This window comes from Microtus oregoni, unplaced genomic scaffold (genome assembly GCF_018167655.1).
Source record: "Microtus oregoni isolate MIOR12 unplaced genomic scaffold, Mior012 000001F_ref0000356, whole genome shotgun sequence".
In the NCBI taxonomy this organism is placed as follows: domain Eukaryota; kingdom Metazoa; phylum Chordata; class Mammalia; order Rodentia; family Cricetidae; genus Microtus; species Microtus oregoni.
This window is the reverse complement of record NW_024543060.1, coordinates 33,039,417-33,054,815: the sequence shown is the minus strand read 5'-3', so window position 1 is coordinate 33,054,815 and position 15,399 is coordinate 33,039,417. Positions and strand designations below refer to the sequence as shown.

Genomic DNA, 15,399 nt, shown 5'->3' with positions numbered 1-15,399 from the left:
ACGCTAACTCCTCGCTCGAAGTTCCGCGCTGGGGAACGAGGCTCCAAATTCAAATCAACGCCGCCGTGCGTCGGCGCCCTGCGCGAGGGGGCGGGGCCTGGCCGGCGGGGGCGGGGCCTGGCCGGCGTGAGCGCGGCCGCGCGGTAGAAGTGCGGGCCGGAGAGGCGGGAGCTCCATTTCCGGGTCAGGTCCTCTCCCGCCAGCCCGGGCTTTCTCTCCTCCATGGCCAGTGGCAGCGGCGCGGGTGCGGCGGCCTCGGCCAACCTGAACGCGGTGAGGGAGACCATGGACGGTGAGTACGCTTCGCGCTCGCTTTACCCGGCCCGCGCTTCCCAGCGCCGAGCCCCAGATGGAGGAGTCGTGGAGGGGCCCGGCGGTCCCCGCGTCTAAACCCCCGCGCTGTCCTGCGAGAGGGTGGGGAAAGGGGACCCGCAGCCGCCACCTCGAAGCTGGCGACCCGGTGTCTGGAGCGCTGGCCTCCGCGGTGGCGGAGTTTGGCGCGCGCGCGGCGTTCTGGCCTCGCGGCGGCCCGTTACGCGCCCAGCCCGGGTCCCGGCGACCCGCCCCACGGCGCCGGAGAAGCTGGTGACTGATGTCCCCGGGCGAAGGAAAGGAGTCGTGGACCCTTCAGTCACCCCTCAGCCTCCGGGCCCGGGCATCTCAGTAAGGAGCTCTGTGTTTCCAGCAAATGAGCATATCTCCCCGTCCTCATCTCCCAGCCCTGTCGTAGACCAGGTGACACGGGTGGCCGCAGCTGTGGGTGTGTCCGCACGCACGTGTCCAAGGGTCTCTGAGTTGTCTTCGGTCTCTTGGACCCAACACTCATCTTCATAAACCGTAGTCGTCTTATTTGTAAAATAAAGCTGTAGCTGCGGGGTCTGATGTGGGCTAGGTAAAGTGTGTATCAAAAATGATAAGGTTTGTTATTTGCCTTCTCATTTGCATTAGCTGACATTCTGTTTGCACGTACCTGCCTTCGTTTCCCTGTACTTGCGGTGCTTCAAGTCTGTGTAGGCAGTGGCCTTGGTGGTTTCAAGGGCTTAACCCTCTCAGCGTCTTTCGTAAAAGATAACACAAGGTGATGTCAACCCTACTTCCTTGGTTTCCTTCACTAAATGCCTGCCGTCTTATCTTACCCCTTCGCCTTCTTGGAATGGCCTGCACGGGTCATTGCTTTCATATGCTAGGAATGAAACTGCTAGAATCTTTACATCCACTTTTCTTTCCCACCTAGCTGCTGTTTGCTACATTGCTCCTTTTCTGAAAAGTCTGTTATCCAGCCAGTTTTTCATCCTGTGCATTCCGTGGCTTATTGCTTCTTAAGGTGAATTTATGTAGCCATGGAGTTTATCTGTCTAAACACATCACCATCTTGCCATGGGTGCCATTGGGAGTTTGGGGTGGGGGGTGTTCTGAGAGAGGGTCTTGCTGTGTAGTCTAGGGTGACCTCATTTACATTCCTGATCTTTCTCTTTCTGCCTCTGGTGTGTCCTTGGAATGCGGGTCTCTGGTGCACACCCCTTTGCATCACTGTATTTTGAATTCTGTCTGAAGATAAGGCCTTCCTTCCAGCCAGTTTTCTTTGAAAGGAAGCTTCTGGTGGGACTGCTTGCTGTAAGAATTAAGCTCTGGCATTGGTTGCATCATCACCATCTTTTCTTGAGAGGACTTGGTATAAAATGAAAATTAGAGAACATAAGAACACGTAAAAGTGAGGACCAGAGGTGTTTTTGTTTCTGATGGAGGAGGAGTATGTGTGAGGTTTCATTGCATTTAAATCAGTAGGTGCGAGTCAACATGACATTTTCATGCATTTTGAATCCCATTTCTTTCCTCAGTAGCAGTTTTTCTTCAAGATCTATTGTCTTTTTCATCTTCTCCCTCCTCTCTGTGTTACCTAACAGTGACTTCAGCGTTTGGTGTCAGTGGTTTGCTAGAGTAGTGGGACCCACCCCGTAAAGTCTTCATTACAGTTGTCAAATGAGTAGACTTTGTAAAAGCTAGATCATGCGGGGGGGGGGGGGGGGGGACGGACGGACGGACGGACAGACAGGAAAGCTTTGCAGCTTCGAAAGGAGCCCAGTGTACCCCAGCCCAGACAGAGCGTAAGAGCTATGGGATCAGGCACTCCTCTCACGTCCCTGTTACACAGTCAGCATTCACTTCCAACATTTCCTCCTAAAACAGCCAGATTTCAACTACCTTCTGCTTCCCTTTCAGTGTGGCTCCTCAAATTTTAATTTTACTGCTAGTAGTTATATTTCTGATCATTTTCTTTCCAAAGACTTCAGTGTAGAAGCGAGTTTATGTATCTGGTAGTAAGCTTCCAAAAGCTTCCTCAAGAAAGGTGTTGAGAGCCATCAGACTAGTCAGTGACACTAATGCCATCCATCCCATTGCTCATTCAAGAAGGAAGCCTGGGGTCCCTCTGGTTTTCTTGTGTCGCTCCTGCCTCCTAGTCGCCACAAAGGCCTTACAGTTCCCCACTAATTTGGTATTTGACAGCGTCACTGTTTTCTTCAGTCTAGCCCATTTACCAGTCTTTTCCCAGAATTACAGCAGTGTAGATTGACTCCATATCATATATGGCCCATTCGAAAATTAAACCCATATTTAAACTCAAGTATAAACTCCCATTTTATATCTACCAATAATGCCTGAAACTTCTGAATTCCTTAGTAGGTCTTACTGCATTCACGTGTCTCCTCTGTTTTCTACTCCTTTGTCCCTTCCTAAGCCCACGTTGACACCGGCTGTGCACATTAGTGAGCTGAGAAAGTTCCCTCTGCTCTAGAGCCATCACACAAGGTGTGCTTCCCGCTGCCTCACTTCCTCCTGCCTTGTGGTCTTCTCACACTTAAAGTCAAAGGTTTTACTTCAGACAAGTCTTTCTCAAATACTTCTTTTCTTTTTTCTTGGGGGTGGGGGGCAGGGGTTTTAGACCGGGTTTCTCTGTAGCTTTGGAGCCTGTCCTTGAACTAGCTCTTATAAACCAGGCTGGCCTTGAACTGCCTGCCTCTGCCTCCTAAGTGTTGGGATTAAAGATATGCACCACCACCTCCCAGCCTCAAATACTTCTTTTCAAAATCGGTTAAGTCCCCCTGTCATTCATTTTAGATGTATACTGTTCTCTTATTTTACACAGAGTGTGAATCTAGCCTTCCTAGATCAGATTACCTGAGTCTGTATAAATTAAAGAACGGGGATTTAATGTTTATAGTTCTGGAGGCTAGCAAGTCTAAAGGGGCTATCCCCAGAGGACCTTCTTCTCCTGGGAAAAGAGCACATGTGCCAAAGAAAGGGAGCGGCGGAGTGGGGGGAATGGAGGGGAGTTTATTTTATACCAGAACCTGTCGCACACAATTTTAGATTTTATAAATTTTCTATCTGCCAATAGCTTCTCAAACTTCTGAATTCTTTAATAGGGTCTTCCTGGATTTATCAAAAGTAACCTTGGAATCTATAATGTTTTCTTAAGAAAACAATCAAAGTTAAAGTAAAGAAATTCCATGTGTTAGGGATATAAAAATTAGGAAGTAATGTTGAAGTATAATTATTAAATATAGCCATGTTCAAAAACAAGAAAAGAAAGTCTCCATTGATGAAAAATGGAGATTCTTCCGCATAAGAAAGCCGAAGGGAACGACAGAGGGGTTTTGAGGATAGAGCCCAGGGAAGTGTTGCCTACCAGGCAGAAACGTACCATCTGCTGTGACAGAAATGGAGACACATCATCCGTGTGATCTCTGAGTCTTGTCTTGAGCTAAGATGCTTCTATAAAGCTGCACCCAGAGAGCTCGAGGCCAGGGTGAAAGGTGTGTCAAAGAGCTTGTGAGCAGACGAGTTTCCCACAGGAGTCACAGAGTACCTTAAGTAGATGAAAAAAAGAGAAAAGCTGTAATAGGTAATGGCTAAGCATTTACTGAGTCCTAGTTTATGTTAGGGACCGTTCTAAGTGATTCCTTAGTCCTTACACTAACCCTATAAAAAAGGACTGTTGCCTAATATTTACAGAATGGTAGTAGGCGCAAATTGAGATTGGTTCATTATAAGAATAAAGGTGGAATTTGAACTCAGGTGGTCTGCTCTAGAGAGCTCACTGCTGACCATCCTCCTTCACTCTTGCTATTTTGGAAGTCACAGAGCACTCTCCAGTACACAAACGCCAGAAATAGACCAAATTATGTAAAGGCAGATACAGCAGACAAAAATAGTAAATCATTGGAAGTAAACGTTCAGTTAGAAAGCAAGAACAAGTGATTGTAGCACAAATGATAAAAACGCAGAAACAGAAATTGAGGTTCAACCTGAAAACCAGAAAAGCAAAGCTGCCAGGCCACTAGAGAAGTCTTATCTCTACCAAGACTGAGCAACCATAAAATTAAGCAGACAAGCCTCTCCTACCATTTTATATTCCCTCTAGTGTTGGGATTAAAGGTGTAGGCCACCAGCACCTGGATTTGCTTCTGCATTAATTTTGTGGAGCCCAGGGTAACCTTGACCTCACAAAGATCCATTTGCCTCTGTCTCCCAAATTCTGGATTAAGAATATATGTCACCATTATCTGACCTCTGGTGGCTCTAACTTTGCCTCTGGTCTTCAGGCAAGACTTATTTACTAAAATACAAATACTATACCACTACAAATGATCTGGAGGAAATTGAAGTCTAAAAGCCCAGTCACTAAAATCAGCAGGTAACATGAGTAACACTTATGTCACGGAAGAGCAAAGTATCAGTAGCTGTCAACCCTGAAAAAGTAAAACTGAGTACTTCTGCACAAAATGGAATCGCATACTGAGCATACACTCCTACTTTGACAAAACAAAAGCCCATGCAAAACATACAAAGAGACTGAGTATTAGTCACAGGAAATACACGAAGTGATGCTTCTGTCACCCCAGCTCTGTCTTCAAGCCTCATTGCAGCACAGACACGCCAGGTGGGACCCAGTGGACAATTGGGTTGAGCTAAGGAGCAGTGCAGGAAGAGTTAAAACATGAAGGCGGGGAGGGAGGGAAGAAGAGGGGATACCTGAGAGAGCTGCAGAGGAAATTCTGGAGGTCAGTAGCATAGATCAAAGAGCATTGGCTAGTTAACACATTTACCAACCAGAAAATGGAGGGACAAAATACACAGCATATTAGAGGAACACAACACGATGCTTCTACAGAGCTAAGGACTATGTTGTTCTGTAAGTCAGAATAGAAAAAACAATTTGTGCAATAATTAGCATATTTGAAAAGGGACTTACCTTAGTAGCTTAATCAACTGTTCACTGTAGGACTGTGATTCTGCCCAACTGATTTGAGGATTTAGACCTGAAAGGATCAGTTTCCAGGTAACTATATTTACTATTAGCTCAAGAATATTCATAGGAAGATAAAGATGTCCAGTGCCAACAAAGTAGAATTTCCAGTACCTGGCCACTAATCACTGGGTATGTATGAGTTAGGATGAGAAAAATTCAGACCATAGAAAGAAAGAAAGAAGCCGGGCGGTGGTGGCGCACGCCTTTAATCCCAGCACTTGGGAGGCAGAGGCAGGCGGATCTCTGTGAGTTCGAGACCAGCCTGGTCTACAAGAGCTAGTGCCAGGACAGGCTCCAAAGCCACAGAGAAACCCTGTCTCGAAAAATCAAAAAAAAAAAAAAAAAAAAAAAAAGAAAGAAAGAAAGAAAGCAACCCACAGGCATTAGAATTTAGACTAGAGATTGAGAACTGTGCTCCATATACTAACATAGAATGTATATTTTTAAGATCCACATTGAACTATGAGACATGAAAATAAATAATATGAAAAGTGGAGAAAGTTGCATGTTGACACGAATACTATGGCAGTGTTAGTACTCCGAGTTAGTGAGTGTCTTAAGTGTTGTTTATTTTATGTATCTGCGTGTACGTCTTTATGCCAGAAGAGGGCATCAGATGCCACTACTGCAGATAGTTGTGAGCCACCATGTGCTGCTGGGAATTGATCTTAGGACCTCTGGAAAACCAGCCAGTGCTCTTGACCTCTGAGCCATTTCTCCAGCACATGACTAAGTATTGTTAACTTGTCCATTTCCCCCCAAAATTCCATCCTTTCATGCAGTTCAAGTAGGAAGCCCAATAAATTTTTCATGGAAATTAATGAAAATGTTTGACTTTAACCTGAGAATAAAAAGGCTATTCCTTACTTGAAAGTGGCAGAAGAATATTTAACCTGCTGTGTGCAGTATAAATTAGTAATTAATGATATGGCTATGAAAGAACCATGCTGTGTAGATCTCTGGGAACTTCTTTTTTTTAAATATTTATTTATTTATTATGTATACAATATTCTGTCTGTGTGTACGCCTGCAGGCCAGAAGAGGGCACCAGACCCCATTACAAATGGTTGTGAGCCACCATGTGGTTGCTGGGAATTGAACTCAGGACCTTTGGAAGAGCAGGCAATACTCTTAACCTCTGAGCCATCTCTCCAGCCCCATCTGGGAACTTCTTATGTGGTAAAGGTAGCAATAGCAGTCCAGTGACAAAAGGATGTGTCATTCAATAAATTACATTGTATCTACTGGCTTATTTCTGAGAAAAGGATCTTTTCTTCTATATACACTCCAGGAATCAAATATTTAAATGTTTGTGGAAGGGAGAAAGCAATTCTCAAGTGCTGGATGAGAATAATGATAAATTAACTCTGCATGGGAAATACTATCCTAAGCATGATGCCAGGGGAAAGTATACAGCAGGTAATATGTTATCAGTTGACTTGAATTCTAAACACATTGTGGGAAACACCACAATTTAACAAAGTCAATGGAACTGTCCTGTAAAAAAACGGGTTTCTGGAAAAGCACTTATTTACCTAGTTGCTCAACGCTGCTTCTTTTAATGTCAAAAAGGTACTTCAATGAACTACCACGAAATGAAGGTAAGTATGTGACACTCATATATACCGAGAGGCGAAGCACTCATGCACGTAAAATAAAATGTTTGAAAGTGAAATTAAAGTGTATAAGCTTTTATCAATAAAGTCAACCGATGCAATTACTCTATCCAGTTATTTCGGAAGGTTCTACAGCTTTAAATGCTCTTGTTGCTGAGTAGTTCTTTTAGAATTTGTCTTGGAATATAATTTAGTATATACATATGTATCGCAGTTAATCACAATAGTGTTTCAATGGGGGAAGTGTAGGAGCACCTTAATCTTACAACAACTGAGAAGTTAAGAAGTTGGCATTTCCATGAAAAGGCTGTTATGTAACTATTCTTAAGTTTTTAAAACTGAGACACTGGACTGCAAGATCAAGATGGTTCATTAGGTGATGTCCTGAGTCTGATCTCCAAGACCTATGTGATGGAAGGAGAGACCTGATTCTGTAAGTTCTCCCTCAGACCTCTGTGCACTGTGGCCTATGGAAACCCACACGTAGACACACATGCATTAGTCAGTCAACCAGTAAGTGTAAAAAATAAATAAGCTGAGAAGTACATGCTGTTTCTGAATCCTGAAGTGTTGACTCCTTAACAGATCAATGCCCTGCTCCGCCATCAGAGAGAAGCTTCCTTCTGAAGCAGATGGGAAAAAATAAAAAACACCACAGCCAGTCACTATTCAGAGAGTGAGAGAGCTTGGAACGCTCGGTCCTAAATGCAATGTCTCCAAATCCCTCTCTTCCAAGCTCAAGGAACCCCTTTAAAGAAGAGGCAGAAAGATTGTTCAGAGCCAGAGGGACAGAAGAAACACAAGAAAACAAGGCCCTCTAAATCAACATGCTCAAAGGTCATATGAGCTCAGAGACTGAGGCAACATGCACAGGACCTGCGCAGGCCTATGCCTTGTCCTCTGTGTGCATACCATGGCTTCCAGTTTAGTGTTTCTATGGGACTCCTGAGTGGGTATCTGATTCTTGTGCCTTTTCTTGGGCTTTTTTTCTTCAGTTTGTTTTGTTCAACTCTGATGTGTTAGTTTATATGATATTAATTATATTGTATTATATATATATATATTACCCCTTGTTTTCTAATGAGAATGGAAAGGGAGTGGGATCTAGATGGAAGGGGAAGTGGGGGGAACTGGAAGGAGTGAAGGGAGGGGGAACCGTAATCAGGATATATTGTGTGACAAAAGAATATTAAATATTTTTAAAAGTATGTGAATGGAAACTGATTTTCATGTGAAAGCTATTATATCAAAGTGCTTTTCCCCAAATTCTTTAACTCTGCATTGTTTTTAACTTTTGAAATTAAAATGTCTCTCTTCTTTTCTTTCCTTCATACCTTGCCATGTTCCCCTGTTCTTCAAATTTACGGTCTCAATTTTTTTACTAGTTGTTACTGCATGTGTGTGTGTGTGTTTATACACATATATATGCCTAAAAAAACCCGTTCAGTCCATTAAGAAGTGCTCTATGCATTTTTTTTTTTTTAGTTCTTAAATGCTTTTTAAAAATATGTCTATCTTTTTCAGTTCTGCTTGAGATTTCAAGAATTTTGAATACCGGTTTAGATATGGAAACGCTATCTATTTGTGTACGACTTTGTGAACAAGGAATCAACCCAGAAGCTTTATCGTCTGTTATTAAGGAGCTTCGCAAGGGTTCTGAAGCACTAAAGGTTAGATTTGCATATTAGGGTTTTTTTTGCTTGTTTTCTTTCTTTTTACTCATTTTTGTGTCTTTCATATCATGCATCTGATCCCGCCCATCTTCTGTCCTCTCGCTTCCACCCTCTGCCCCTGCAACCTTCTCCCCCCAAAATAAAGCAAAATTTAAGAGGAAGAAAAAAGAAAGGGAAAATCTCGTCATGGAAGCTGCAGTGTGACAGTGAGTCATGCGGAAAACCCTTTATCTATACAGGCTTCCATGCAGGCCTTCATGGCAAAGAACCATTGATCTGGGCTCTCACGGGGACTTCTGGGCATTCTGTTTCTGCCCTGTGTCATGGTCATGGAGACCCCGCAACCCTGGGTCCGCAGGTCCTCCACTCCCATCCCCATGCTCCAGCAGATCAGAGATGGAGTGGATTTTGGAGTGAGCCAACACATAACCATGGTTCTGGACCTGGGTGGTTGCAGTGTTGGTCAGCCTCACAGCTGGGAATGACTAAGAGGCTATGGGAAAGATGCTAACTGAACCAGTTAACTAACTTAGTCATCAGGAGAAAGTCAAGACCAGAAGCTAAGTTCAGATCACAGAAATTCTGACAGGTCATGTTATCTTTTCTTAGGAATCTGCCCGAATTTTTCTGTGTTGAGTAGAATTGTACCTCCTATGAAAAACTCCAAGTCCTAATCCCTAGTACCAACGAATAACCATATTTGAAAATGGTTTGTTTGTCACAGATTACAATGAGTTCATACTGAGTTAGGGTGGCTTCTAATCCAGCAACTGGGGGTCGTTATTCGATATTTGAATACACATAAACAGAAACAAACATGTGAAGACAGGAGAGAAGGCTGTATGTATGTTGGTCAGGAATCCCACTGACCGTGAATATTGAAACTTCAAGTGATGACGGTTATTGACCAACAGCAAAACAGCTTGTTTTTCAGATTGTTGTTTTTCAGAGCAACTCAGGGGTTTTTATTTTATTACTCTTTGATTGTGAAACCTAACAAAACATACTTACAGGGTAAATATCAATTATAAATATTAAAAGGGCTGGGAAGTCCTTACCACACACAACATCACAGGTGAATTTGATCCCCAGCTGGGTTCAGGAATGCATGTCTTTATTCCTAGAGCTGGGGAGGTGGAGATGGAGGTTCTCTGGGCCAGCTGGCCAGTTAGTGTAGACAAAGCAATAAACTCCAGGTCCACCAAAAGAGTGCTCTCTAAAGCTAAGGTGGAAAGTGTCTGTGGAAGACATCCCGTGTTGACCATACACAGACACGCACACACAGAATTAAATACCATATGATTATCTCTGCCAGCACCTTAGAAAGCCCTGTTCCCGCCACAGGCCTGCTTCTCCTCCGTCTTCCTTCCCCTCTAGTCTCCTGAGTTCTGTAGTAGACATTTACCAGTCTCACTAACTGAACGGGATGTCTAAAAGCTACTATAACTTTGTCAAAATTTTAAGCTTCATTTCAATGGAATTTTACTAAGTGGGTTCTTTCATTTAGTGGCATGTTTTGATGTTTGCTTATGATGAATGTAACTGTGCTATGTTTCTTTTCTTGCAAATAAGTTTGCTTCTACAAATACTACAATTTGCCCTCTCTACTATGAGTAGATACAGAGTTGTTTTCGTTGTAAGACTGTTGTAAATAATGATACTTTGAGCATTGTAGTCCATGTCTCCTCATGCTTACATATGTGCATTTGGTTTAGATATGTACTTAGACATAAAATGATTGGGCTGTAGCCTGTGTGTGTTACCAACTTAATAGATGATTACAGTGCCAAGCTTTCCCAAAGTGGTTGTCTTAATTTATATTTCACCAGTGTCATAGGAGTTTCCTTTGCTTCACGTACATCAGTGTTCATTACTGGGAGTCTTAGTTTCAGCCATTTCTCATCAAGGGGCATGCATGGGTCCTCTCTTTTTATTTGCACTTCTCTGTACCCTTAACATTGAATGCATTTCACAGGGTTTTGCCCAGCTTCCTTTCAATTCATTTCCCTTCTTTGTCTTTTTAAAAACTCAGAATATAGCTTTCACAGCAGAATGAAAAAGAACTGAAAAGGAAGACTAGATGGTGGTTAAGTGAATACTTCCTAGTGCTACAGTAGACATTGGCTCAGGCTGCACTGGCATTCCCCCCCACTCCCCGCATACAGTGGCAGGTACTGCTGTTGCTATTGGTAACATGCTGCCAGGGAAGCAGAAGCTGTAGCAGTGTAGCCCAGCTGTTGAGAGTTCAGGAGTTGACCTGGCTTTTCATTTGCAAAGATTGACAAAGAATATGTAAGCCAGATTTTGTTGTTGGTTTTTTTTTTTTTTTTTGGAGACAGAGTTTCATTATGTATCTGTGGCCTGCATCAGACTCACAGAGATCATCCATCCTACCTCTGCCTCTGGAGTGCCACCATACCTGGCAAAAATATTTAAACTCTGTTCTAACACTTTTGTGTGGTAAGTCTTGGAGAGAAAAGCAAGGAAAACAATGTCTTTTGCCTGTGAGGGAAAAGGTTATACCTTTTATATTATTGCATTATTTATAATTTTCCCAACATTTTACCATATTTTCTTGAAATAACTAAAGGGGAAATTTTAATTAATAAGTAGAAATAGAAGTAAATCATGTATATTTCTAAGATTAAATTTATCATTTTCAGGGCTGTGTGAAATTTTCAGGGTGGTGCATGCCTTTAATCTCAGCATTCGAGGTACAGGCAGGCGGATCTCTGACTTCTAGGCCAGCCTGGTGTACAGACTGAGTTCCAGGACAGCCAGAACTACATAGAGATACCATGTCTCAAAAAGCAAACAAAATTCATCATTTTCATATTGGCATTAAGAAATTGTATAAATAAGTCTCTGTTTCATTTTGTCCCCGGTTTTTTGAAGCAGGGTTTTCTCCCCCATGGAGCAAAGCTGAACTGTAGCTCCAGCTATCCTTTCAGTCATTCCAGAAGTACAATCAGATCAGGTTTTGGTGAATGATCAGACACACCTGGAAGGGGAGGTTACCCAGTATTAGAAAGAAGAAAACCTGAGCATTTTCCTTTATACGCAGATCCTAGCCTATAATATGTGCATGTTAACAGCTGTATGGGGCACTTTATGCTTTAGGAAGGAGACCAAGGAAAATGAGAGAGGACAAAAATGCTGGCAAGGGACAGGTGAGTGTGTGTACATAAAATGCAATTGGTGGTGATATATAAACCCTAGATGAAGGGACGTTCTAACTGTCGTTGATGTATAAAACCCTAAATGAAGGGACGTTCTAACTGTCGTGATGTGTGGAGTTTGGTAGTGATATATAAACCCTAGATGAAGGGACGTTCTAACTGTCGTTGACGTTTGGAGTTTGGGACTGGGAGCGCAAGTGTGATGTCTTTTTCTGAGTTCATTACAATAAAACAATTTTTATCTTTTTAAGTAGATAATATCACAAACAATACCTTTTAGCAAAAGATAAATGAAGAGGGAGATTAAAAACATGTTCACTGTTCTTCTGTTGCTTGTGCTCTGCCTACTTTGTAGCTTAATTAGTCTTTCTCATTTTTAATTCTGTCTCTGCACTGCAATAAAACAAACTAATAAAGATCTTGGAAACAAGGTCATGAGTAGTAGTTTTACATGCTCTCTTTATTATGATGATAGAAATAACTTTGTAATCTAGCAGTGAATTTTAAGAGACAATTTTTTTTTGTTTCGTTTTGTTTTCCAAGACAATGTTTTTCTGTATAACAGTCCTAACTGTCCTGGAACTCACTTTGTAGACCTGGCTGGCCTCGAACTCACAGAAATCCACCTGCCTCTGCCTCCCTTAGGATTAAAGACATGCACCACCACTACCTGGCGAAAGATAGTCTTTATAATACAACAAAAGTAAAAACCGCCATATTTTCCCAATAAAAGCAATTCAGTTTATTTTGGGGAATAGCTAGCTGTTTGTTCAGTATAATATAAAACTGACAGATTTACCCATAGTGTCTCTTCTGAAATCACAAGTCTTGCTTTCTTGTTCTTAGGCTGCCGAAAATACAAGCTGACTTCTGGAGAAGTCCTGAACAGATATGTCAAGCTCTGCAAGACAATTTGAAGATTGCATTGTAGTCAAGATGTACAGTGATATTACTGGTTGCTGTGTAGAAAATGTTTTCTTTTAAAAAGAATTGTAAAGCCATGGCTGTGTAAGTCAGTGGGAGGTGGCTTAAGGGAGAGCTAACAGGCGTGTTTCCATCACAGCCATCTTTTGTTATGCCCCCAATTCCTTGGTGTTGCCGTGCTCCTATTTATGTATTCCTTATTTATAGCTCTGCTAGCTGTAATTTTCTAAACAGGATCTATCAGATGTACACAGCTGCTGTGCCTGGTTGGAGTTGGTGGAACACATCAGAGGTGATGAATAGCAGTTATGACTTGTTGACATTTCCATTATAAACCTTAATTTTGAATTGTTTATGCATAGTAACTGGCTATGTGTTCCATTGGGCTGGAAGTTGATGGGATTTCAGCTGCCATTTATGAACTTGGCTTTTTTGTGTTTCACATCTTGTTTTTTAAAAAAGGATCAAAAGCCTGTCTTCTAATCATCTCAACAGAATATTAATATTTTAAGTAGTGTTTTTGGCAGTTAACCTAACCAAAAGTGTAAAGATCAATTTTTGTATTAATTAAAACTTAGAACTTTTAGAAACTTAGATTTTAAAAGTAATGCCTGGGCTTGACTTAGCATTATCTGTAGTTTTGAACTTTTAAATCTAAAGAGAGTAGCTGAGAGTGCTTTTCTTTCTAAATTTTATACCCAAATGCCTACAAAATAATGTATAAAGTAAAAACAGCAAACATGCAAAAATTTCCTTTTAATTTTATTGCATAAAAATAATAGGAATGCTTACTATTTAATCACGAGTGGCTATTTAATCAGTATATAGGTGGTGTTTTAACAAATTGGTAGGGTGTCCACGTGTTAGTAAAAGCTAATGAAATGTGTACTAGTAATTATGACTGCAGAAAAATTTTGTCATTTATACCATTAAAGCTTAAACTAAATTAAAAATAAATTCAAAGAAATTTTTGATGGTATTGGTTCTGTTCCTGTTACAGAATCTCAGTGGGATATTTTCACAAGCTTAATATGGATTTAATCTGAATTTTTTTATTTCTTAAATTTTAATTTTAGTTCTCTGACATTTAAATGATATACAAGCATTCATTTTTCTGTACCTTTTTTTATAGTTCAAACAAGTAGAAATGGTTTTTAAAAGATTTAATAACCAAGTAGCTACCCTCTCTGCTTCCCTTAAACTAATCTCAACTATTGATCATTATTCCCTTCTACCAGAAGACAGGGCAGAGGAATTGTGCACCGCAGTCTGCCTTGGTCTATATAGGCAACATAACGAGACATGATGTCAACAAACAAAATCTGAGCTTATAGCTATTTTGACTTTAAATGCATGACATCTTTACTGAGTAAATTGAAAGGTCTGTGGTAGGCAGCTCTCCCAAGTTGGGAGACAGAACTTGTGAGAATCGTATGCTTGCTGATGCACGTGATGCATATGATTTATAAAATCAGAAAGTACTTCCTCAAACTCCACAGTTTGTATTTACTTCTAGGACAAAGAGTTGATAGTTTTATTTACGATGTAGATTAAGTTATTTATGTGTGAAACAAAGTAGGAAAATATATTAAGAAAGGATTATGTTTATAGAGAACATGTGTGTCTATTGTTTATAGAGAACTTCGTGTTACATTTTTAAATGTAAACTATATTTTTAATGAGCTCATAAGGAATATTTAAGAGACCAGTGGTACAATGGCAGTATCATGCATGTTGTCAGTGACAAAAATAAAATGATTTTTGCATTATTGGCATGTCCCTTGATATAATATATGCTTCTGTGAGTTCAGTTCGGTTTCTGAAGGTAGTCTATAAATATTAAGGCATTTACTATGTATAAAAATTTTAAGCTAGGTTATATGTATTTACATTATATAAGTACATCTTAAATTAAGCTTTAGGTAGGAGTAGAATTATTTTTTCCTGATAGTGAGAGGTGATAATCATATTAGAATTGACTTGGTTTTAAAACTAAATTGACAATTCAAATAAATGTAATATTAATTGTTTCTTCCCTCTTCACATAAGATAATTACGTGGAAATTATTATAAATTTAATTGTATGTTGTTCATATATGTGACCATTTACTAATAACTGAATCAAATATGTTTCAAACTATTAAGAACTTGATGGCCTTGGTCTCATTGACCATTGTCTATTATAGTGAAAGATAAGATAAAAAATTATGGGTTTTAGTGGTTGAAATTGAGCAGCTTGGTGCCATGAAGAGCCTGCCATTGTTTGTAACTCTGACCGTCCTTAGAGCTTTGCCATCCTCTCAGACTGAAACACTGTGCTAGTCAGTGACTCCCCATCCCTTCCGCTGACCCAGCAAAGCCATTTTCTGCTTTCTGTCCATGAACTTAATTCTAGGCCTCTCCTAGAAGTTGAGTGACTTCGTATTTGCCCATTGAGTCTCAATACCATTGCAGTCAGTGTTTATGCTGTGTTTTCTTTGTTCATTCACCGGCCACCAGGGCTGTTGTGCAGTTTTCTGTTCAGCCTCTCTTACTCTGAGGCACATAATCCACAAATGGAAGGATGGGTTACATACAGTAAGGAGAGACCAGAGAGGAGGATGATAGCAACATAGTCCTCTAAGTGGTCAAATCAGGATAGAACCCAGAGGCATTAGAAAAAGGTGTGGAATTTAGTGGAGCATTATGTGGGAAAT

General features: G+C 41.0%; 1 protein-coding gene across 2 annotated transcripts; it reads left to right on the top strand.

Annotated features, from left to right (window-relative positions):
* The first annotated feature begins 77 nt into the window (after positions 1-77).
* Positions 78-14,474, top strand: Mzt1 (mitotic spindle organizing protein 1). Of its 2 annotated transcripts, XM_041677711.1 has the most exons (4): positions 78-292; positions 8,452-8,597; positions 11,665-11,770; positions 12,626-14,474. In XM_041677711.1, exons 1-4 carry the CDS (start codon positions 223-225, stop codon positions 12,694-12,696), a joined length of 393 nt encoding a protein of 130 aa, XP_041533645.1. In that variant the 5' UTR covers positions 78-222; the 3' UTR covers positions 12,697-14,474. The 2 variants fall into 2 exon arrangements, with proteins under 2 accessions (XP_041533645.1, XP_041533652.1); XM_041677718.1 differs by lacking the exon at positions 11,665-11,770 and having other exon boundaries at positions 95-292.
* Positions 14,475-15,399: the final 925 nt, after the last annotated feature.

What these genes read in the sequence shown, in the direction of transcription:
- Mzt1 (XM_041677711.1), top strand. Translation starts at nt 223, where the DNA reads ATGGCCAGTGGCAGCGGCGCGGGTGCGGCGGCCTCGGCCAACCTGAAC. An exon ending in GGTGAGGGAGACCATGGACG is followed by an intron (nt 293 to 8,451) that starts GTGAGTACGCTT and finishes TATCTTTTTCAG; the next exon opens with TTCTGCTTGAGATTTCAAGA. An exon ending in AAAATGCTGGCAAGGGACAG is followed by an intron (nt 11,771 to 12,625) that starts GTGAGTGTGTGT and finishes TCTTGTTCTTAG; the next exon opens with GCTGCCGAAAATACAAGCTG.